The following is a 25,679-nucleotide window of genomic DNA, read 5'->3' as shown; positions in this document are numbered from 1 at the left end:
CCTGATCGAAAACCCCCAGATTTTCAGCCATGGCTGGCAGAATTAGACTCAGGTGGTTTAGCTACATGTAAAAATACCCTATAAAGCATGCATAAACACAGCATATGGACTCGGCAGCTATATGCACTACCCTTACAGAAGAAAGAGACCCTTGCACTGAACGTACGGTGCCGTCTTCTCCGCTGTGCCTCCTCCCTCAGGGAACATAAGTCACAGCTCCTGTAGTGCTCCACAGCAAAGCCAGCACTAAACGTTTTAATAGCAAAGCTTCTAATGTGTTATTTGCTTATTGTTAGGAGTTAATGTTCTACATAATCTGAACATTACATTTAATCTCTTGGCTAAATAAGGCAATAAAAGTATACTACTACTGTGGTGTCCAGCATTTACAGCATATGCGAATAGTCTTAGTGGGTCAAGTACGTTAACCAGAGAAAGTGGGGTAGCATTTTAAAGAGAAACCAGGATTTGGGGGTGAAGCCTAAAGAAGTGTTCCTTCTATGCACCGTCATACCAAAGAAATAAATTAGCTAGATATAAGCAACTTGGCAAATCCCTGCACAACCTGAGGTTCTGCACAGGCCGCTTCCCTTCCCCATCCCCAGACAGCCACTGGATCAAGCACAGATCTTGACATGCATAAGGGCAGAAACGTGAGAAGAACGGGTATCTTTCCACTGGGTACTATGCCAGCATCCCAGACGTACCCACAGAGCACTCCTCCATGCCAGGCATGAGTCTCAGCAGTTTCTCCAGTCAACCTTAAGGAATGGATATAGGTCATGTAGCCTATAGCAGCTCCCTCTTATAAATTAATACCCTTTATATGTCTTGCAGGAAGATAATCACAGTCTAACTTCTATCTAGCCTGTCATTTGTTCATGCTATTTAAACACTCCTTCCCCTCGTAGGATATTCATGGGACACATTATGTCTTTCTCAGGTTGCAAAATTTCCTCGGGCAGTCTGTGTGGCTCTTGTTATGGAAGTGACTTTCCTGTTTGTAAGGGCATCAAGAATTTGAAACATCTAGATAACCAAAGGTGTTTCACATTTATTAAGTGCCACTTTACTTACAAACAAGGTATGTAACATGCATTCATGTGAACTGAGTATTTCTCCGGGAGCTATGTGCATGATTGGAATAGCATGATGTATATAACACAGGCCATCAGGTTATACACTTTGCCATCTCACACAAAGCCAACGCATAAAATAACAAAGGCCTTTTCAAAAGTATTTTGTCCATGAGAAATACCTTTAGAGAATTTTTATAGTATAGAGAAACATGACTATCAAACAGCAAATTTGAGGATTTGCATTATCTAGAACATATCTAAGATATTTCCCTCGGTACTCAGACCTTAGCCAGCCTAAACTCATGATAACAACGTGATATCAGCCTCATACTCATGATATCAACTCTTCATGCTCTCGTTCTTCTGGCTAGATCAGGTCTCTGGTTGCCTGCTATGGAGACTAGCCAATATTTGCTGTGAAGGAAAATATAAAAAATATGCAACTGGCCAATCATGCACTATTTCCCTAAGTGACACTGGTGAGCAGTTTTTGCCCAGAAGGAAGAGACTGGAATTCCTTTATCACTGCCAGCCTAGTCACAAATATGTCCTCATATGATCAAGCCACTTCTTCAAATCCAGTAATAGCTTCGAACTCTGGACAGGGAATTGATAAGGAAAAAACCAAATACTTTCTGTGGCAAATGATCACAGCTTTGTTTCACTACCTTGTATTTCACATCTCGACAACTGTTAGATGATTTGTGCAGGATTTGGAAATTAGAATTTAGGGTTGCAGTAAGACATTACTTTCCTTCTGTTTCCCATTGTTTTTACATTCATTGCTACAAGAAGGAGATCACACTGTTCCATTTTCAGTTTTCACTGCTAGCTTCCTTGGGAGAATATGTCAAAGACTTTAATGCTGATAAATTATGCTGCTATAGCAATACTTTGCACCTCCATAGTGCATGCCAGAGATCAGAAAGTCTAATGTGTGAATTACTACCTTCTATAATTTTTAGATGGGGCAAGAAAAAAAGAGAGAGGAGTTGGTCTCCACAAATACAAGAGAGAGAGAATCTGACCTGGGGTGTGACCGCCGTGCTTTCCTGGTGAGATCATACGAACATCATCCATTTCTGCTTCATTTATGACTTTAAACAACATTTGATTCTGATCTCTAGACAAATGAGGCTAATCCTACCCTATGAACATTGCCTACTCCTCCAGCCTAGCTGCATTCTTCTGAGTTCTAGTAATTAAAGTATTGCCCTTTATATTACATGTTTTTAATATGCTTTTAAGTTTCTATTGAGAGCTGTCTAGGGCAGAATTGTGTCTTCCTCTGTGTGGGCAGCGTTTACCACCAGTAAAAATATCTTAGAAAAGATTAAACTACTAATTTGGGAAGGTTTCATTCAGAAGTTAATAGACTGTATGAAATAACAATAAATAGAAATCTGCAGAGCCCAAGAATCCCTTCAGAATTTGCCACAGCAGAAAACCATGAGAAGCCACAACCTGTGGTGCTGAGGGTCCTTCCTTGAGCCTGAACTCAGCCCAGCGCAGAGACACCCTGTCCACACAGGGTAGGGGTACTCTTGGAGCGGTTAGCCAGGATGTAGCATGGCTCCATTGCTTGCACAATGTCATGTTCTTTTACTATGCCGCATTGCGAGGTGTAGACATGTTAGCTCATTCAGAACTAGTGCAAAATTTGTACAAATGAGAATAATGCTTCTGCTTCATTTAGTACAGATTTGTCTTTGTTTAGCCCAAATGACTTTTCAAGTTCTGCTGGAATACAATGAAGCAAAACTTAGGCTAACATTAACTTCCTTTCAGGCAGTGGACATGAAGTAAATCATGACATACCCTTTTAAATGTAAGCAGAGGTACTAACTATATAAATTAATCCCTTGCACAGCTTAACTTCTTCCAAGCAAGAGGAGATATTTTAGGGTCATTGGAGTAGAGACAACCATTCTGGTCAAGAATATAGTACCATGCAAACCTGCACAGTTGTATGGAAATTTGCCATCCATCAAAGCCCACAGCGGAGTGTGGCACAGAACTCAGCTAGTCTAGCAAGAAAAAGACATACAGAGCTTGCACTGTGCAGTGATTTAACTTTTTTAAGTGCAAGGGCCTTGCTCTTCTTGTTTTGTTTCTGCAGTTTTGACTCTGTCATCCTCAAGTCTGGAATACAATTGCTCTAATCCGAAGAGCTGACTGAAGTTATAATAAGACACAAAGAACGAAGGCAGAAAAAACCAAAACAAATCCTTTTGAGGAATGGCTTAATCACAACCACTGCTACTTAAGCTAAAACAGGATGTGCACAGTTCAAAACAGGACAATTAAGTCTGCTGTGAGTTGGGCTGTTTTTTCTTACATCTTTGGACAAACCCAAAATCTGATGCCATCATCTTGCTGCAGATGGAGGAAGGTGGGACTCTCATTTTAACTTTTCCTGCTTCTCAATATGGCATTTCCAATTACTCTAGACCTGGAAATAATCTTATATTATCTTACAATATTTGAATATTTTTAATATTATAATACTGTTAAAGCATACGTGCAAACCCATCAGAACCGTATGCCTTTGAGATGCAGGAACTGTGTACTTCCACCCACCCTGGGCCAATGATAAGAAAACTGGAAATAAGAGAGAAAAAGGGAGGGGTGCAAAACTGAGTAGAGTATTAAAGACAGCAAAATCTTGAGCTCCTGTTTTATTAAACGTAAAGTAATGATGCAAGTCTTGTAACTGGAACTGACTCCCACACCATTAATGTTCATTTGCAGTGAACCCACATGATAAAGTTTTAAAGGTAAAAAGTCAGCACCATGGAAACACAATATATATAAAATTTAAAAATAATACATCAATAAATCAAGCTGGATGCATCACGAGCAGCTTTCTTTGGAAGAGTCCTGGCAGCTCTCAGTATTTTCTAAGTACAACGAGCAAGGAAAACAGGGAGAGGGGCTGGCCAAACACACATGGGGCAAAGTGTGAGAGTTTGAACCACGGGCACTGGGAGAGGGCTGGTCTGACAGGAACACTGAAGAAGCAGACAGAAGTCCTGGTTTATGCTCTTATCCAAAGACCACACAGAGTAAACACTATAAAGACATACCACAGGAACTAGTGAACAGATGGGGTTATTTTTATAGTTCTTCCATATCTTTTTGTTTCAGTTCAAGCAAATCTCAACTACAGAAGACTTGAGAGGACATCAGAAATTTTTTCACTACTCGTAATAATGAAACTGCCATAAATAAGTACTTGCCGTGAGTATAAATGTGTAATGCAGTATTTCATATCGGGTGTCCATTTTTTCTAGTATATCAGGGATAAGCTTATAGGTATAAAATTGGGAGTAAATCTTTTCTACCAGACCTGTCCTTATTCTGGGCTTTAGAATCCTGGTTTATTTTTTTATATTAAACTTCTTTAATTCTGGAATCAGGTTTTTTTCTGCTCTTGCACAGCATCTATGGTGCTCTTCCACAGCACATGGAAATACCCTTTTACTGAGGCTCCACTGAATGGATAATTAGTATTTGTGAACCAAGCAGAGCCTTGCCAATGCTAAGCTTCCTATTGTAGCCATAAACATACAAAAAAAAGTGAGTTTACCCATTTCTACAATTGCCAATGTTAGCCTTAGCTTTCAAAATAAAATAGAAACCTTTTTTGGGCAGCATTTGATACTGTTTGTTACCAGGTAAAGACACCTAAGTGCGCATCTCTACTATTCTCTTTGTAGAACATGACTGTATAAAGCTGCAACAAGAAGTGCACAGACCAAAAAAACACTGAGGGTGAGTTTAGGCATCAGATGTGTCTCTTGCAAGCCCAAGAACAGAAGTAATCCACCGAGTGATCTCCTGGCATTGATACAAGAAAGGAAGGGAATTTCATGTATAGCACTGACCTTTATGGATCAAATATTTTTTATTTGTTCCGTATATAGAGGCATGTGCCTGTAAGTATCCTTTCAAACACTTCATATATAATTTATTACTGTCAGCTTTTTTGATTTGAACTTTCAAGTTATAAGTTGTTTTCCTATCATCCAGTTCTCCTCCTGTCAGATGTGATAAAGGGCTCTATTCACGAGGTGACCGAACAGACAGCCCCTATGGAGTCCCCTTCCCCGAAGAGTGCATTTCTAGCATATGCAATGCTTGCGCAGGATCCGTTTTGAACTTGGGCATATGGTAGGCAGGAGACTGTCAGCCAGAGTGTCATTTGAAGTTGAAGACATCCCCAAACTTATGAGAATCCTTGCCGAGTTAACCTTAGGAAATTATATTCTTGCAAGTTTACCAGCCAACAAACCCAAATTCTGTTTACATGACAAAAAACAGCTTGCTCCCCTCAGTAAGACTTGCCTAATATGCAAGCTCAGGGAAAGGGCAAAGGAGAGCGATAGCCTATGGAAGTCCACAGAGCACAAGAAATGTGAACTTAAAAGGAAAACCAAAACAGTTTATCATCTCTGGACCTAGAAATGCACACATAGATTAACATGTTTTACTCCTTCTGTTTAGAGGAGGCTGAATGCATGACTTTGTTCAAGTAGGTGAAAAATCCCTCAGTTTGTCTTTCAATTTTCTTTCATAAATCTCAGGACCCTTCCCAGTCATCCTGTGAGCCCTAAAGAAACACACAGATGAGGTGAAGAAAGGAACTCTTATGTCTGATAGTAAAAGCAAGTAACATCCATCCATGTACTACCAACTTGCTCTGACTGATGTTAACCTTAAAACATTATTCTGTAGGGATAAGGAAAGCCCCTCTGACACATAAGTGTCTTGGAATTAGGATAAAACCCAAAAGAATAAAAAATAGCTGCAAAAACATTGTGTGTCCGGTGATAGATGGCAACAAAAACTCATATCCTACCGCTCCACATGCTGTGGTCAGACTTGTGCTCTGGCATCCAGAGTTAGAGAATAAACACAGAGATACAGTACTTAAGTGCACGAGAGGGTATGTCTGTGAGCCAGGCCATAAAGCAGTCCCGGAATGTGAGAAACAGCTCATGTTGGTAAGTGCTGCTTAGCAACACTGCCCTTCTATGGCAAAAGATTAATGAAATTTGCAGTGTCATTGGAAACACTCAGTTCAGTCCATTTGAAAAATCAGATGAAGATGCACTGAAGTCCCACAGGTCACCAAAGGGACAGTGTGGGTCTGTCTACGTCATGAAAACTGGAATTACGTCAAATGAGAGGCACTGAGGGTTAATTATGAATGTGGCAAATCTAATACATGCAAGTATCAGCAAATCACAGATAGAAGAAGCAATAGCTTCAACACATAACAGCTCGTCCTTTTTCCACCTCTGGCCCATAAAGGATTGCTGCTTATGCTCTATTTTTGTAAAGATTTTACCTATCTTGTTGAAAATGTCTCAGTCACAGGGTCTTCTCCCACTGCCCTGGAGAAAGAATTACACAGACTGGCAGCTCTCAGTGCCGCCTGTCTCTCAGGACATTTTTCCTGATACTCAGCTAAATGTTTCTTTGCAGAATTTCACTCTGTTCCTTTTCTGCTCTTTTCTACCAGGGAAAGACTCCTCTCCCAGCCTCTGAAATAGTCACCCTCAGCCAGCACACACCCTTAGTCCCTGACCAAGAGAACTAGCAAAAAACTTCAGGCAAGCCAAGGCCTTACGGTAAAGTAACAGACAACTCGGGAAGTCTCTGTCTGCACTCTCCAACTAGCGCTGATGACTGGCATGTAACATGCACATGGAACAGGCGCGACGTTAACAGAGTCCGAATGAAGGAATGCAACTGCCGGGAAGAATCCAGAAAACAACAGCAATTCAACAGCCATTGTTATTCAGGGATCACCTGATTCTTCAATTTGGATTCTTTTGTTCTCCTATTAAAACAAAACCACACTCCTCTGGATTATTTGTTCACAGTTCCATAATTATCATACTGTCAACATTTCATATCCGAACAAGACAGATAAATATTCCTTAGGAAGGCAGGAGAAGGGTAATTGAGCAATCAGGGATGAATGATGCAGAAACAGAGATACAGGTAGAATGCAAGTAACCTTGAAGAACAAAAACAGTTATTTACCCAGAGAGAGGCGCGACTAGAAAAAAACTGCCTAGATGAAGCCAAGCAAGGATGTCACCTGGGAAAGATTTCAACGGGGTGAAAGAGTTTTCTTATTTAACTGGCATACTGGAGTCAACCATCCCAGAGGACAAAGTGTTCATATACAGAACTTCTTTGTCTTTAGTGAGAACAATCCTGACAGAAGCAGAGCACCTCCTGTGCAGTGCTGGGCAGTGCCAGCTTCACCAAGGCGAACAGGAGTTAGACCAGGTAAACACCTTGCAAGAGCTGTTTTCCAGCTGCTGGAACCAGGCTTGCTGTGGCCATCCCAGGACTCTGCTTCTCCTTGGAATGCAGGAAAAGAAACTCCGAGCTTTGCTTTCCTCTGTTCTCTCTCTCCTTGGAGAACTGTGCTCAAATTAGGTTTTTGAGCATCTTTAGTCCCCTAGAACAAAGCTGTCACTGCTGAACAGAAGTCGAAACGAAGGGCTGGCAACCGCCACGGCAGATTGTAATTACAGCAGAGGAAAAACTATGTCCTGACAACTTCAGGACTAAGCAAAGTGCCTTCTGATAGTCCCTGAAGATCCCAGCAGTGTCTAAATGAAAAAAAGGATTCACACTGTACATGAAGCCTGCTTTCTAATGTAATTATGGCAGTCATTTAGAAAGCAAACAAAATGCATCACTTTATCCATATTCTGGGACTTGTTACTGCAAAGAGTAAAATCGAGCAACATAAGAAAGACACTTCTCCAAGTAAGGTTTTAAGGAACAAACTAATCCAGCCACAGTAAGGATCATCAAGGAAAATCTGAGGGAACATCCCAGTATCTATGGCCCCTAGGAGAGAATCATTCTTACTATTATTTATGAAAAGAGAAAAGTAAGGCATTTAACCTTAATGGTTAAAGCAAGCTGGTCTTATTTGGAGCTTTGGAGATTGAGTTTCATACAGCCAGGAAGGAGAGGGGAATACCAAAAACATTTAACAATATGCCAGGGGTTGTTAAGACTCCATTTCCCTTTATCACGTAATGCGGGGAAGCCCAGAATCCTTTTGGTAGAGATGAACTGTCCCTCCTCAAAGTATCACTACCAAAACATGCTCACTCCCCCAGTTTAGGCTTAGAGAGTGATTTTTTTTTCCCCTGAAAACTCAAAGCTTAGATGTTTATTATAATTTGCTTTACTGCCGGTAATTGCCTGCATGTTAATCCACCTGAATCTTGACTCTGGAAAGCCAGCCAGGATGGCTGACTGTCACATATATACCATGCTCTATTCAAATAATTTCCAAGACAGTATTTTAATGGCTTCTTTCTGATGTACACACTTGTTCATGCAGTTCAGATCATGGACCTCTGAAAGGAAGCCTGCAGGCAGTACGCACCTGTAAAACCTTACATGTGAGCCCGTATGAGCTGTGCTAATACCTTGTTTGCATTCAAAAAATGCACATTCTTACTTGTGGAATGGCAGATATGCCTGCAATTATTCCAGACACAGCTCCTCAAAAAGCATAGCTATTACAGACCTGGCATCCATCGTATTGCTAGGGGAAACACTCAGTTTTTCAGCAAATACCCAATGCAAGACAGAAGGCCATAGGTAGAAAAGCAATTTCTAGACTCCTAAGAAATCCCACAACAATTTTCTATGCATTTTTTTTAAAGAACCATCCTCATTGGATTAGACTCATGAGAGTTTAAGTGACTTCAAACAAAAACTCCAAATCCAGGAGATACACAGCTAAACCATTACTCAACACTTTGAAAACATATCCTATGAGTTCAGAGGCTTCAATTGTTTATGAGATAGTTTTAAGTATTTGACTTTCAATAAATGTAGTAAGTTTCACATTTACAGTCTCCCACACACTGTACGCGCAGGAGATTTATTTTACAATGAAGAGCAACAGATTCCAATCAGGCAAATATTTTTGAAACCTCAGATATGGAGAGAATGAGTGCCTTTTAGATTAAAAGGGATAATCCCCAGCTGACAGAAAATTATTCACACTCCTATAAATTTAAACTTTCACAATACTTTTTGTAGCATCATAATGACTTAAACACTCAATATCAGCTGTGAATCATTACACTCATCCTGCTTTTAAAATGTGTACTTGTGATTTAACTGAAGATAAAATAAAGAATTTATAGGACATAGTAGCAATGTATATTTGGATGCTTGGTGATCCCATTCGGGCATGAAAAACAACCAAACTCTGCAAAGATTGATGGTTTCTGTCACTCGGGCTTTTTATAGAAGGCATCGAAGTGAAAACACCTGCAGGTTCTTAAGACTTCAAGCCTGTGCACAAGGTACTGGCATACAACTATAGAAAGCATCCCGCTTGCTGTGATAAGTAATTCAGTGCAAGGCATATGGCCATTGACATCCTGACTCACAGTCCTTTGGTGCTTTTGCCATGGTCTAAGAAGCCCAGGAGCTTTCAAGAGCTGCACTTTGGAACTGTTACTGTGGGGCGGAACTTCAGCTCCAGTGGGTAAATGACCATCGGGCTCAGCACATTTATACCAGGTACATAACCTGCGTATATGAATAGTCGGGATAAACCAATCTGCCCTTCGATTTCAGGAAAAAAGGTGTCTTTTCATATAACACAGATTAACTTAATTCTTTTACAATATCAGAAATGGGAATATGCCTTTTAAAAGACAGTCCATAGGAAGATGCTCCAACAAGCTTACTGTCCAAGAAGGGGAGAAATGAGGGAGCACAGGTAGAGGTGGGATAGCAGGTAGGAAATACTGTCAAAATAGATTCTTTTGGCAGGTCACAGAGGAAACAAGTTTGAAGGCAGCGGTGTCTAAGTGATTTGCTACACTGACTATACAGCAGATAAGCCACAAAGCCAGGATTACTTCTCAAGAATGCTTCATTGCTATGCCAGCAGTCTAACCATTCAAATACATTGCCTCATGTTAAAACAGGTATCAGAGCTCTCCAAGATGAGCAATAAACACACAGGGGAGATGAGAAAACCATCTCTATAAATCTGTTTACATTAATGTTCTCTTTTAAAGTTCACGTTTGCTATATGATACAGAGTAAATGGTTTCATGAGTGTGTTTTATACGTGCTTTCCCTACTTTGATTTATGGCCTTGGAGCAGCATGCGGATGTCATTTTGTATCTAGTCATCAGGCATCTTCCTACTCACTTCCATCTGAAATCTTCAGAGCAGAGCAAACACTGGAAGAGATAACCCCATTTTCCACAATATTGATGACCAACTCGAAGTCTACCGAAAGGTATCAACATCAAGTCGCTGCATTTTCATTGACAAATCTTGTGTGCTTTCAAGAACACATTTTCTACAAAACCAGATGCTAGGCCAATAAATTTTAAAAAGCAGTTGGTAGATGATATGTTTAGAATAAAAAATTATTATTATCCTTTGAATGTAGGGATTCATTGTGTAATTTTGCAGTAAAAGTTACTCATTCAAGTATGAAACTCATGTTTCAAGCAGATGCTCTTGGCTCCAAAGACTTTCACCACATTTCTGAAGCTTAAATTGGAACATTTGTATTCAGCAATAATTACAGCTGCAATCAAACAAAAACGTTAACTTTTGTGAAGGTACGGTGAATACCTACTATAATGCAGATAATACATCAGTCTTGCATTTTTCCCTATCTACCATTCTAGACAACTTAATTTCCAGACATTGTGTAAATACTTAAGATGAAGCTCATTTGTCCTAACCTCAAAATTTATGAAAATTAGTATTTCAGTTTGATTCACCTTCTGCTTACAGCTTTGAAAAAAAGGAGAAAAATTACAATGAAGGGATAAATATAACACACATGACACTTACAGGAGTATACCAGCCTTGCTTTCAGCAGTTTCTCTGTCCTTCATGACACACAGATCAGACAATTTTTTGATTAAGAAAGCTTAGGACTGTAACAGGCAATAATCCTTAGGATGGGGTAGAAGGAATCTTTCTACTTGAAATTATGCCACAAAAAAATCAAGAACTTGAGGTGGTTTTATAAATCTGTAAAATAGTTCTCAAAATCAAAAAGTCCCCTCCTAATTAAAATAGAAACTGGAGGCTAGAAATACGCACACTTCCATCTAGAGACTGGAAGTGAGGTCTCTACCTGCCCCCTCTATGCAAATAAAAATGTAAAGGACCCAACATTTTTTCCTTTCAGATGAAATCACAAATATTCAATCATCAATTTAAATTGAAATGAAAAACAATGCAAGACTACTCCCTGCTCTTTTTCTCCACCTTTACTCCTTTCCTTTTCCTCCTAAGCTTGTACCTTGTGTCTGATCTTTGGGTTAAGGTGGCGAAGAATGTGATGTGAGGTAGCAATAAACTACACAGCTGACAATTATATTTCCTTGGGCACTCAAATTGAAAGTTTGCCAAAGATATAAACCAAAAAGAATATCCTTTAAGAATTGGAGGCAAAAATTAAGTTCGTTGCTGTTTTATCCCTCAAAATACTAAGACAGACATTGTAAGTGGCAGATCCTATTTTGGGGTCTTAGCAGTGATTATTTCTTGCCTAATTATTAGCAATGGATTTACTATCTTTAAAGCAGAATTTTGTCACCCAGCAGGAAATTTCAATTCTATCAGGCAGATTTAAGTCTCATTCATTTATTCCTTAACTGTTTTTGACTCACTTGCTAATTATCAAGGAAGGCTTCATACAAAGTAGGTCTGAAGCCAGGAGGCAGGCATGGCCTGCACGCTGTCCCTCAGAGCCAGCTGCCACACCAGTTGTGCAACTTCCTGAGTGCCTTGTTTCCTACAAAGGTATCCGCCACTACCTCCTAATATTAGCAAAACTTGAATTACTATTTGTAAATCTTTAAAAAAATCGAGATTCGACAGGGAGGTACAAAACACCAAGCAAGGTACATGGATGCCTTTTTGACCCTGTTCTTCTGAAAGGTGACTGCAGCGCTCAGAAGCTAATGGATGTGGGGATACGGGGGAGCATTACTTGGACATGCTGAGTTCCCATCTTGTTCCATACCACATCCCTATTTCCCAAGTATGTCTAAAGACACGGTCATCTCTGCTCTCAGTATTAAAGTGATATCAACTGCTAAGTAAGATTAGTATAGAAAGAAAACTAATCCTAGATTCCACCCACTCCTGCAACATCTGCATAAAACACATGAACACAGACCTTATACTACCTGCATGCCTTGGAACAGTGGGCTGCAGAGGTCACTGCGCAGCTCAAGGAGAAACTCTCCTGGCTGTGGCAAGGAGGCAGTCATGGCGCAGCCCCTCGGGACTCCCAGCTGCTCTCCGAACATGACACGAGTCAACACAGCTCTGCACGTCATAGCCTGGAACACACGCTTGGGCAAAGCTCCCACCAGTTGCAAAGAAGGCATGGGAACTTGATCGTTTACTATAATCAGGCCAGACTGTCACATCATGGGAAATATGTGGATATGATCTTGCAAGTGGCAGGAACCAAGGGAGGAGATAAGGGCAGGCAGAGGCAGGTTATGCTGATCACTGAGAACCCCATTCTGCAGAACAGTGTACGTAACTACACAGAGCGATTTAGGAAATAAAGACATGATTAGTTCTGGAGCTAATTTCCTTGGTGCTTTGAAGAATGTTGCAGGTAAGATATGATCCGCGGTAATTATGGAAGAAGATAAAGACAGGGAAGTTGCTGGCAGAGCGCCAGGCCCAGGAATACCTGAATACCTCGGGAAAGGCATTATAGCTTGTACCATCTCTCTCTCAAATTATCCTTGATGTCTGAGCCATGACTATCACTGTTCACTAGGAAGAAAAGAGGGTGGGGAGGACAAATACAGTCTATTCCTTATCAGAGTGCAGTGCTGAGGAAAAGCAACAGCATGGAGGAGAAAGTGAATCTTGTTTCCATGGTAACTAAAGTTTGAAAAAAGTATATCGAAATCAATGTCCTATTAACATGTATGTTTACATACAGACCCACAGTAATAAAAAGTTATTCAACTGCAAGTATCATGAGACCATGTAATCATCATGAGACCATCCAAATCAGATCTGCTGTTTCAAGTAGCTGCGCTTGGTTTGGAACAACAGTGTCACCACCTGGAGAAACATTCTCACATTAGGCAGCACCAGTTTGGGATTTGGATGGGAAGAAGAAACCTCCCAAACAACTTCCAAATGATCTAACTTAGCAGCGCTACTCAACAGAAAGTGCCATAAGCTCTTACATGCCTGTTAAAGTTGAAAGTCAGACACTTCCACAGGGGTGAACAACACAGACAAGATCACTTCCAACTGCGATGGAGCATCTCTTACATGATTTCCTGTCACAGCACCCTAAGTTCTTACCAAAGTACGCAGATGACATGTGAACCATCTATCACAATGAAAGTCCAAGAAATTATGGCTCAAAATATGGCATAGTTATGGCTACTAAAGAGAAGCGTTTAGTCTAAGTGAGAAAAAATATGTCTCAAATTAAGTTAAAACGTGGAAGAAATTTATTGATAACCATTCAGTGTTAACTGTGGCAATAACACACATTTCTATTAATTCCACTGCAAACAATTTAATATCTAAGTTAATATCTAATATCCATGAGCTAAAGCAATACAAATTCTGAAATGGAAAAAGTTCAGAGATGAAGTTTCTGATTAAATGGACACTCATGTTCTACTGGAGCTCTCCAAGAGACTCAAATAATACCTTACACTATTTGACTTGTTTTCTGAAAGCACAATATCAGTGCTATTGAAAGTGGGAGAACAGAATATGTTTGTTAACCTACCTTTTATATCTGCAGTACAATTCTTTATCTGTGACCCAGAAACAAATTAAATGGACACTGTCAAGTTGTGTATTTTAATGGTCATCTTTTCCCTGTGCTACCAGCAATCTGAGATTTTTTCAGTGCCTAGGGGTTTAAAAAAATTAAAGCTTTTGTTTGTTTACTTTTTGCTTTTCATTCATTTCACAGAAGTGAAACTAGTCAGATTCGTTTGTGTCCCTACAGCCTATTAATTAGTACAGGGTGTTTGCATTTGGACTTCCAGGGAAGAGTTTGAAATACTACCCAATTTTTTCTTGTAGCAGTTATGAAATGAGCAAGAGGTAGCCATTGCGGTTCAAATCCTCCTTTGGAAATGGAAAACTCTAAAGAACTGATATGAATCCAAGTATGTTGCTGAAAAATCCATTAAGAGTTTGAAATTGTTTGTCTGTCTTTGTGGGGGGAATTCAAACAATTGCAACATAAAAATACAACAGAGCACCTGAGCATATATTAAATTGTGAAATTGCCACAAAAAATGGCAAACATGTTTTAGGGAGTAAAGGCCAGTCATCTGGACAGTTTTAGTCATTTTCACCATTTTAAATGATGCCTTGAGTTGTTTTTGTTCCTTATAAGATGACCAGCAGCACTACTATGCAGTCCCAACTCTTTTATACAGCTCTGAAAGATGGGGAAAGTCATATAATCTTCCCATGCCTTAGTTTCCCCATTTATTTTAAGGTATCATGATAAGTCGCAACCCCACAGTGACTGCATGCTTGAATTCATTCAGATTGGCAGAACACTTTAACAGCCTCAGATGAAAGGTGCTACAGAAGTGCCAACTACTATCCCTGTAATTATCATTCAATATACACTGATCAAAAGAATGAAATGTGAATTAGCATTTCCTATTAGCCCTACTTACAGCCTAAATTTTAAATATTCCTCCGTGGGCTCTCTCCATGAAAACATACAGGAATTGTTGGTATTTCTCATATGGCTACAACACTGCTTCTACAAGAGCGGAGGAATGGAGGGATCTAAAGAGAAGAGTCAAAAAGTCATGAGAACAACACAGGTTTCTCCCACAAAAGCTTGCTCAGGCTTTCCAGGAAGAGGGAGTTCGGAGCTGCTTTCTCACTCTCACTCCTTCCCTGTCTCCAGTCTCTTTCCTGGCACAAGGATGTGATCTTCTGTGTCAGCCCCAAGGATTTTCTGCCATTGGCCTTCTTTGGACCCTGACCAACACTTCTCTGAAAGCCACTGGGTTTCACATACATACCCCAGAGGAGTGGGTCCAGCTGTCCTCAAGGATGAGAAAGTGTAAACATTTGGAATAGCTAAATGAAATCAATGGAGTCATGCTAATTTACACCCACTGCAGGGCCAGACAACTTGCTGAAATGTTGGTTTTCCCCTTTCTCACCTGGGAACTACACAGTATTTGACTTTATTTTCCCTAGAACATAAGCTCCCCTGTTAATCCACTGCCCGGGCCTAACATAGGAAGCAAAAATGTGAGTTTCTCCCCTAGTCCTGAATATGTTTCAGTGGTGGTTGGGGCACACCAATTTAGTGATTCATGGCCATTTCCCTCTTGGTGGAAGCTGCCATCACTGCAGATTAAATAAGGGGGTCTGACTGCACGCTGTGTGGGTCCTTACTCTTTAGGAGCTGACCCAGCTCTATTAATTCTTCTTTTACAAAGCATCTAACAGATGCTAAGAATACCAGGTCATCTTCCATCCCCTCCTTACTGCCACATATCAGAGCCAGCCTTGCTGCTATCCATACAGACCCTGTGGAACAGAGGGCTTTGCTATCCAACCATGTCAGTTTGATAGCAATCAAAAGCAGTCCAAAACCATGCTCCACCCCACAAAAACTAAAACAGGATTACTAATACTTTTAAAGAGAAGTGGCCTCAGTGTGTGAATTAAGCTGTTGATGAGCCCTTATGCCTCTTCCTTTCTGTAAAACTGTCTTTTAGACAGCTGCAGGCTCTGAAAAAGAGACCTCCCTGGAACATACTCAGTTCAAAAAGGAGAAAAAATCCATACCCTGCCTTGCTGAGTCCTTTTCAGTGAAGCAGGTCATAGCACCATGTCTTTTATCCTGTCATTCCTGTCTCCTGCTTGATGCACATAATAAATCCACAGTGGTTTGAACTGCAGCTCTGTGCTGAAATCTGACAATCCCACGTATCTTTAACCACACTGTCTTCCAGTACTCCCTCAACTGGAAACTCCAAGTTTACTTAGAAAATTTTCAATATACAAGGTCAGACTCAAATAGTTAAACATTTTATATTTACAACCAGTTTCATTTTCCAATTCCTGTGCTAGGTAGCACTGAGTATGGAAAAAGATTCCCATTTTTAAAACAAAAAAAAAAAAAGAAAAATAAGACAGAGGGCTCTAATTTTAATAACAAGCCATTGGAAATTTGACAACATAGGGTGCTGGCAGAGAAAGTAAGAAAGCCAGGCATGTCTGACCTGGGAATGATGACTTGGGAGTCCAGAAAACCACTTACTCATTTTCACATGACAGCATCAAGTTTGAGAAGAACACTTAATTCTCTTGAAACTGAAGGAGGATTTCACAGAAGTAATTAGGAGTAGCTTAGCTAGTGGTTAACACCAGGACTGGGAATTAGAAATTAAGAAATTCAGCTCAGGACATATTTCCTGGCTTTACTGCATGATGAAATTTAAGTTAGTTAACTCTTCCCTACCTCAGTTTTCCCAGCTGTAAAATGAGGGTGCTAATAACTAGCCACCTTTGTGGAGAGCCTGGAAATCCATCAACAAAAGATGCTTTAAGAGTACAAAGTCTGCATGCTGTTGTTGTATCTGACAAGAAAGAATCTGACAGTCAGGTTAGCACTCCTAATTTTTGCAAAACAGTATCAGTGAGACTAGAAATAACTGCAAATGCTCAAAATGACCTCGTTTTTCTTCCGATCCCTAAAATGCTCAGAAACCCAAAGCTTCCAAGCATGTCCTGTTCCAGAAACGGTGACTGAATTGACAGATACTTTCTCAAAGTAATTTACATATTTCTTGCTGCCACTAACACTGGTTAGCCAAATTCAATTGCAGTTGACAGTTTAATGATAATAGCTTTCTGTTTATATATCGTCTGTGATAATGTTCCTATTCTCCTTAAATTCAGTCCCCGTAAAAGGAGTACTTTAATGTGTGCAGCCACAGACCAAAATGATAGTAATTTTCCCTTCTAGTTGGAATGGTTTAGTAAACAATTACATTTCAATTAAAGACGGGGTGATCATGCCGAGGGAAGCACCATTCAGCTCTTCACATAATACAGCAAGATAAATTCTCCAAAGTCAAACTATTATAATTTACATGACTGCTTTTGAAAAAAAAAATTAAAACAAAATGGAAAATATTGTATATTATGCACAGGCAAAAACTTGGGAAAAAAATCCTTCAATATCTTGTCCACAGCAGCTTGAACTAGGATCCCATTATTTAGGATTACGTTCAGTGAAGAGGAATGGTAGAAGGGTTACTCACTTTCATCTCTCCAGGAGTTTCCATTTACTGGTATGTCATTAGTATTTATACTTCATTTATCAAGGATTAAAAACAGGATAGATGGAGGAATGCCATAAGAGTAGCTTATAATGTATCACTGTAAATTCAGCCGTGTACCCAACCCAAACAGGCAGAAAAACTGCTGGAAAACAAGTTAATGTTACAAGCAGAAGAACTAAAACCTAAAAAGATTTCGTATTTCTTTGTGACTATAAATGCTTCATTATTAAAGGGCCTGAAAGGCAGAGCAATGACAAATGAACCACAAAGGACAGCTTGTGCTCCAAGACTCACACTCGAAGTGCAGAACAACAGACAACAAGCAGACGATGAAGGAACGTGAGAAAACGAGGAGATGATACTCATCTTCATGACTGACAATGAGCCGGTGAGGAGTGTGTTTATACCACTGGGTTTGGCCTTTGAAGCTTCTCTGAGAATTGTTTCCCTTCCAATCCAATTTACACAGTTCCATGGATGGACAGCCTGATCATGTAGCTTATAGCTGCAATGTGTTTTGGTTTTGTTTTGTTGGGTTTTTTTTGTAGCCAACGTGGCTTCGACCAGAAGCACAGAAGTGTTTTCTGAGATCCTGGAAAGCAACTGATTGGTACTAGAATTGAGGATTAAAGGTCTAGAGAGAAGAAAATCCTAAACTCTATCTAGCATTTCAGAGTAAGAAAGAGTATACAGATGCTTCCTCAGATACAGCTCTGTAAGAAAGGCAGAGAGCCATTTTCAAACTGTTGAAAAATTTTCAGACTACACATGTTATATTAATTCACTCTATTTGGAAGGAGGCTCCTTGCACAGTCAGTGAGGTAGACTAACAGCAAGAAATCATTCTGGTTTCTTGATCCAATCACTTAGTCCAACTCTTTTGCACAAGTTCTTTGGAAATTTGGACTTCTGCTTGGCCTGGGGTGTTTGCACAGAGAACTACATAAATCAGGCTCTAATAAAAGCAGTCAATAGATGGCAGTACTCTAATGAGATGGGAGAGAAGTCATCACACAGCAAGTCTAAGCAATCCCACCCTTGCTCATGATTTCCCTGCATGGTGGGCAGAGCAAGAGGATTTAATTAGTACTCAGCAGAGTTTCTCACCTTCTGGTCCCTGCGTTTGACAAAATACAACACAAATTTCAGGTTTAACCCATCTCACACCTTAAGCTATTTGGATTCAATGCGGAGAGGCTAAATGCTTCTCTGTGTTCTCCTAAAAGGTAAATGTCAGTCAACAGCAAGGCTTTACTCATCTCCCTTTGGGCATGGAGAAGTGTCCAGCATTTGCCCTTGGTTACATTGGTGTCTACAGCTCTTGAGCGTTATCAGCTGCTGCCAATTACCCGTTCTCAGTGGAGACAAATCTAGGTCACTAGCTAAGAAGGCAACGTTTTAACTGACATCTCATGCTAAGTCAAGACTAATGTCTTTCTTTTTCTATCCTTAGATATTGACTTTTCTTGAAGCACTTGTTAATTAGGTCTCTTCATTCAAGGTCTCTGACATTCATGATTTGTCAATCATGACAAATACGAAGGATTCCAACAAGACCATGCTAAGGCACATGGAAAATAAGGAGGTGATTGGTGACAGCCAACGTGGCTTCACTAAGAGCAAATCATGCCTTTTGGTGACCTTTTACAACGAGGTTACAGTATTGGTGGATAAGAGAAGAGCAACTGACGTCATCTACCTGGACTTGTGCAAAGCATTTGACACTGTACCGCACAACATCCTCATCTCTAAATTGGAGAGACATGGATTTGACGGATGGACCACTCGATGGATAAGGAATTGGCTGGATGGTCGCACTCAAAGAGTTGCGGTCAACGGCTTGATGTCCAGGTGGAGAGCAGTGACGAGTGGCGTTCCTCAGGGGTCGGTATTGGGACCGGCGCTGTTTAACATCTTTGTCAGCAACATGGACAGTGGGATTGAGTGCATCCTCAGCAAGTTTGCCGACGACACCAAGCTGTGTGGTGTGGTTGACAGGCTGGAGGGAAGAGATGCCATCCAGAGGGACCTTCACAGGCTTGAGAGGTGGGCCCATGCAAACATCATGAAGTTCAACAAGGGCAAGTGCAAGGTCCTGCACATGGGCCGGGGCAATCCCAAGCACAAATACAGGTTGCCCAAAGAGGTTGTGGATGCCCCATCCCTGGAAGTGTTCAAGGCCAGGCTGGATGGGGCTTTGAGCAACCTGGTCTGGTGGAAGGTGTCCCTGCCCATGGCAGGGGGGTTGGAACTAGATGATCTTTAAGGTCCCTTCCAACCCAAAACGTTCTATGATTCTATGATTTAACTCTAAAGATGTCTCCTGCAAACATGTGTGTGAGGACAGTCAGTCTCTTCCATGAGTGTATCAGATATAATAAATTCATTAGGACCAGAATTTCCCTGCTTATATTTAAGTTCTATACTGACATGCACCAAAGCTACTGTTTCTAGGCACCAATGCAGCAGTCAGAAAGGTTTCTTATAGTCCACACAAAGCACTGTATAGCTGGCGATGTGAAATACATTCCTGGTTTTCCAATCAGACGTATACTAAAAACTGAACATTGAACTTGGTGCTTAGAGCAGATTCAGAATCAGGGACCTCAGATGAGCGGTCACTTGGATTAGAAACTTGAGTTCATTAGACTGCATCAGATCATACGAAGCTCTGATAGCACAGAAGTTGTGAGGTGGGTTTACATGGAAAATAATAATTTTACAACATGAGATAACTAGGACTAGGGAAGATTTTTTCACGTTTAAGAAGCTCTATAAAAATTTCTTTTTGTAGGAGTAAGAACAGCTAGTTCCCATGTTAAGATGTAGAAATCTTAAGACTTGATTTTCAAGGTTATATTCTATAACTCAAAAAATTAGCATGAGCTATTGTTTTCCAAAGTTGCTACAAAAACCATAATGCCCAATTAACTGTAACTTGCCTGGCAAACTTCTGTATGGGAAGGGAGCAGTTCCACCCTAGTTTGCTTTAGTTTTCAAATAAAAGTAAGCAACTGGGAGTGCAACACTGTCAAAATAGCTGAATCCAATGGCTCCTGAGCTTACTAGTCCCTTGGAGACTCAACAGCAGAAGGATGGAGATGTCAGGGAAGAACAATCAGCTGTAAAATATGAGAAGCTTACAACATCAAAACCTAAAGCAGCAGGCTCAAAAGTAATAATCCCATTACCACTAAACTAAAGCACTAATTACTATTCCCAGTGGCTGGAGTGGACTGACTGCTAATGTTCCTCTGGTTAATGAAGGAAGGTGAGGGAGAATATATTTCTTAAGTCAGACATCTGCGGAAATCTGGGAAGCCATAAAAACTGTATGTAATGAAGCCATTCAGATTAATGGCAATAACATTCGGAGGGCTGAGCAGGAACAGAAATGAGATGATAGTGGATTGTAACTGAGAGAAGACAAATGCTATGTATTATCCATGTGATGACTGCCCTTATTTAATCCATACTGAATAACAGAGCCAGTCAAAGCAAGCAACCACATCCCACATAGGCTGTTTCACTAACAAGAGCTAACCTGCTTAAAGACAGGAATAACTTCTCTAAAAACCTAACGCAGGATATATGCCATTGGAAACAGAATAAACAGCATTTTATTTTCACTGGCTACAAGTACACTAAGAAAAATACTCCCAAATCCTCTGTCTTGCGAAGAAACCAGATTCTCCCATCATTCTTTGCCTTTTTCATCAACAACTAGTACACTGTTTAAGGTTCAAAGATACTCATTTACTGAGATAGACAGATTCTGATAAATGAAAGGCACAAAGCAAAAGCATACCTATTCAGTTAGCTTTACTGTGTTTCTGTCTGCCATGCTCAGAGTTTTAGAGCATTTGTAACTGATAATCAATTCAGATAGAGGGTATATGGCTTGTGGAACAAGGGGGTTAGAGAAAAAAATTAGTTTCCCTCTTGGCATTGAAACCAGATGCACCTTGCTCAGCAAAAAGGTGATACCACAAGAGGAATCAGACCAAAAGATGATCCCTCTGTGTTTTGACCTGTTAGAACACGGAGCTCTTAGGAGAATAACTTTCATCAGCTCCAGAAAAAGAAAACCAAACATGCCCCTACAGCAAATGCTTAAAGACATCTCATACTCCATTGTTTTTCTGTTTCATTGTCTTCAGTATTTGCCACATACTGTACACACTGCTTCAAACCAGAACTCATCTCCTGCCATCCACTCACTGTTTTCATCATTTCTTCCCATTTCATTTAGCAAATAAGACAGGACCAAAAAACATGCTCTCATATATTCAGCATGTATTTGCATATAATGGCTACAGAATATAGCTCCATAGAGAACGTTATGCATTCACAAACTTAGATTTTATAGAACTAAAATAAACTACTTAGGCAAACTGCTATTAATGATTCATTCATCAGTGCAAATGTTCTCGGGTGAACTGGGTGTGCTCAGATTTTTTTAGATTGCACCATTGTCTTTCCTTTGAAATTCTGGTTCTACCTATCTAGGTTTGTTATGAAGTAGCTGAGCCTATAAAGTAGGTGTGGCCTGCAGAGAAAACCTATAAACATGTATCGAGCAAACCAGCTCCAAGACCATTTGCCTCTTCTCTGAATAAAAATACCTGTGTGCAAACTTATTATCCACATATAGCAGACATTTTCCTCTTGAAAAGATAACCTTCTGATTGCCTTGGCTATCGCTCATACTGGGTATATCCATCTCCAGCTGTGTATACTTCATGCTTGTACTTATTTTTTTAAATCTCTAAATAGATTTCTCTCTTACTATTACTGGAGGTTACCCTAAATGTTACCCAAAAGAGCTTAGTAACTTCAGCTGATTAGAGAGCCCCAGCCTCCCAAGACTCTATTGCATTAACTATAGATGTGTCCAGGCTGATGATACGTTAGAAAAAACAACCCAGCTACTCTCAGCTGCATGTTTATTGCCCACTTTCAAAAAAAATTTTATTTTGGTCCCAGCATTGTGCTTCTATTTGTCAGCTGAGTGTACTCCTAAATTAAACAATTACTTGGATTTGATGTTATTCGTTAGATAACACAATCCTTCTGGTACAAATTACTGTGATCCACTCTAGAAGTCTATCTAGTATCTGCAGGATGTTAGAGAGATGACTTGTATCAGTGAGGAGGCAGTGATAAATACCACTGTGCACATTCTAACTAAAGAAGAAACAAAGACTTTTAACTTACTCCAGAACTAATCTCCAAGGCATGACAGGGCCTATCTTCTAAAGCTACGAGCCAGCCCAAACATCTGATCTTGTAGGAGTGCAGAGAGGGTAGGGAGAGGGGAGTCCTGTCGTCAGACTCATTACACTTCCTCATGCTGCAGTGAAACTGTTGGCAACTACTCTATCGTCTGCAGCATCACAGAGCTAGGGCTCAGCACCGACAGATCCTTCAGTCAACCACCAGCTCTGACTTCTTTGGGTCTTTGGATCCCCTCTGTAAAATGGACACAGTAGCGCCCTTCCCCATGGAGCAACAAGACTCTGTTTGTCCTGTTTGATTTTGGTATCACTGTTACTCACATTAGTGGTGCTGCTCTGTTCCACTCCCAAATGACTTCTCATTCTTTACATACTGCTATCACAACAAAACAGTGATATTAGCAGAGCATCTCAAACCCAAATGATTGAAGAAATGGAAAACAGTGAATGGCTCCTCTAGGCTCCCGCTGGGAGAGGATACCAGGCTCTGGGGAATCACCAGCTTGGCAGGTTTCCTGTTAGTTAATGACACGTTCTTCTACAGGAGATTTTCTCTCTGTAGGAGTATGAGGACGTACTATACAGTTGCAGACCAGTAAATACATCTATGAATATACTGCACTACCCTAGGATTCACAAAGGAAACCTCACCAGGAAAGTCTCCTAGTGAAACAACTTACCCAAACCTCCTCCAGATTCATATTCAAATCTTGTTGCTTTACCAAGAAATATTTTACAGTTGCTTGTTGCTAACAGTATCTAACAACAATGTATTTACTTAAAAATAAGTAATCAACCAGTTTCACATACACCACCTCTTCTCTCAGGATGAGCAAGTTCCTCTCCCTTCTGGCAAAACCCCGTAATAATCATTAAGATGCCATAACAATCATTAAGATGGGGAGAGACACTTACCGTGACCCGGAAGGGTGTCGTGGCAGCAGGCTCCATGGTGGGGTTCTTCTCAGTGACCCCGCTGGGCATGCTGCGCCTCTGCCCACACCTCTCTGGGGGGGACTCTGTGGATGGTACAGAAAGCAAAGGACAATTACAAACACACAAGCACAGGAACAGTCCGGGAACGTCAGCAGGCCATGCAAAATGTGGCTTCTTCCTTTGAGACGCCCTTGCAAATGAGCCAACACAACAATCCCACTGTATCTGCTCACATTTCCCACAACCGCCTAGAACAATGTTCAATCAGCAAGACTTTCACCTTCAACAATTAGCATTTTTTACACAACTGTAAGCTTCAGATAATGCCTGACAGGTTGGCATTATCATTATTTCCAGTCTGCAGATGAGTAAACAGAAAATGTATTGAGCTGAGTGAGAATTATATGCAAAGTACAGATCCGTGCACTTGTGGACTTGATACTCCTAAGGGAAACTGCTAATGGGGTTACAGGCACAGGATGCTTAAGTTCCCTCTCTAATTCCTCTAGCAATTTGCTTTGTAACTAGGAAAAAATTATTAAATCCTGCATTTGCTAAAGTATAAAATGTGGATAGGAATACTTACCTCCTTCCCCGCTGGTGAGGAAGGGAGGGGGCTGAAAAGGCTAAAGTAACAAATATGCCTAACACTGAGAAGATTTAGAAAGGTATTAGGTAAGGCCAGCAACAGCATTATGAGGTGGTGTTTCCTCGGTTCACAAACCCTCTTTGAAAGCACCATGGAGCTCATAAAAACAGACCTATTTCCAAGCTGCCATTCAATGGTGCTCAGACTTTGTAACAAGCTTCCCTTCTCAAACCATTCGAGAGTCCTTATTAGCCAAGCATTTCCGTCGCCCAAAAGGCGGAGCTGTGTCATCTCCATTCTGTCGATCAGGAAGTCTAGAAAATGGGCAGGGCCTGTGGTCATGATCATGTAGGCATTTAGTGATAATTCCAAGAAAAAAATTCAGGTGTCCGGACTACAGTGTTCTTGGGAGTGGACACATGACACAAGGGCAGAAGAATGCTCCTCCTCGAACAGTGCTGCGGCTGTCCAGGAGGCGAGGAGGCTCCCGGCTTGAGGGGGGACTGCAGAGTCTTCTGTATGAATCGACATGGTCAGAGATCTGCACATGGCTTTGCAGGTTAAGAAAATATCTTTATACAGATCTCTACAGCAGGGCAAGAAGGTTAGAAGTAACAGCTCAATCACGTTTATGAGCAGAATTTAAGCCCATATAAAGTGTCAGGAGTACAAAACAAAGGCCTGAGCAAATCTCAGTAGTGCACCTTCATTTTCAAACACCAGTTGCTTTGCTGCTCCTTTGAAAGTAAGCACATGGGATTCTTTTGAGCTGAGTGCTTCTTTTCTGCTTGTCCCTGCCCTGCAGTGGCACTGACCACATCCAACAGTGGGAACTTTACAATTTTCACTTACAGCCAGACTTTGGGGACATGAAGAATTTTTACATTCAAAATCAGTCCAAAACTGTTTACAAATTCTCAAAATGGGTACAAAAATTAAAAAAATATCAGGTGGTATATAAATACATTGGTGAGTTGCAAGCTGGGGAAAGGCTTTTGTCAAAAACAGTCTTCTTTTGGCTTTTTTTTTTTTTGCCACACACTAATACATATCAAAATATTGTCCACTGCCATCAAATCATGGTGTCCTGAATACAGAATAGTGCAAGCTGTGGAGAAGATGAATGAAGCTCATACTTCTTATTCTCCCAGGCACCACAATCTTCTCTACTCTTTTATTTATCCACATCCACTGGGTTGGACTTTTGTTAACTGAATTTCTCGCTTTCTGTAGGCTTCTTTTCCACAAATATTTTCTGTCCTTCATGTCACCTTATCAACAAACCCTTCTGATCTATAGAAATCCATATAACTTTTGAAAGACAGTGTCTGGGTATGTAACACTGAGTTGTTTACTAAACAATATGGAATCCAAGCAAGGACAACAGCAAATCAACAATTTGAGAATGACACTGAAAAGCAGATTTTTCACACAGTTGTTCTTCTCTTTTTAAAAATAAAT

General features: G+C 40.5%; 1 protein-coding gene across 1 annotated transcript in view; it reads right to left on the bottom strand.

Annotated features, from left to right (window-relative positions):
• The window catches only part of DAB2IP (DAB2 interacting protein), a 249,934-nt gene that overhangs the window by 121,855 nt on the left and 102,400 nt on the right, over positions 1–25,679 (bottom strand). The window contains exon 4 of the mRNA XM_050907722.1: positions 23,609–23,712. Within this exon, the coding sequence (XP_050763679.1) occupies positions 23,609–23,712 (104 nt within the window). The remainder of the gene's footprint in view (positions 1–23,608; positions 23,713–25,679) is intronic.

Source organism: Gymnogyps californianus, chromosome 18, assembly GCF_018139145.2.
Source record: "Gymnogyps californianus isolate 813 chromosome 18, ASM1813914v2, whole genome shotgun sequence".
In the NCBI taxonomy this organism is placed as follows: Eukaryota; Metazoa; Chordata; class Aves; order Accipitriformes; family Cathartidae; genus Gymnogyps; species Gymnogyps californianus.
The sequence above is the reverse complement of the archived record's forward strand: the minus strand, read 5'-3'. Positions and strand labels throughout refer to the sequence as shown.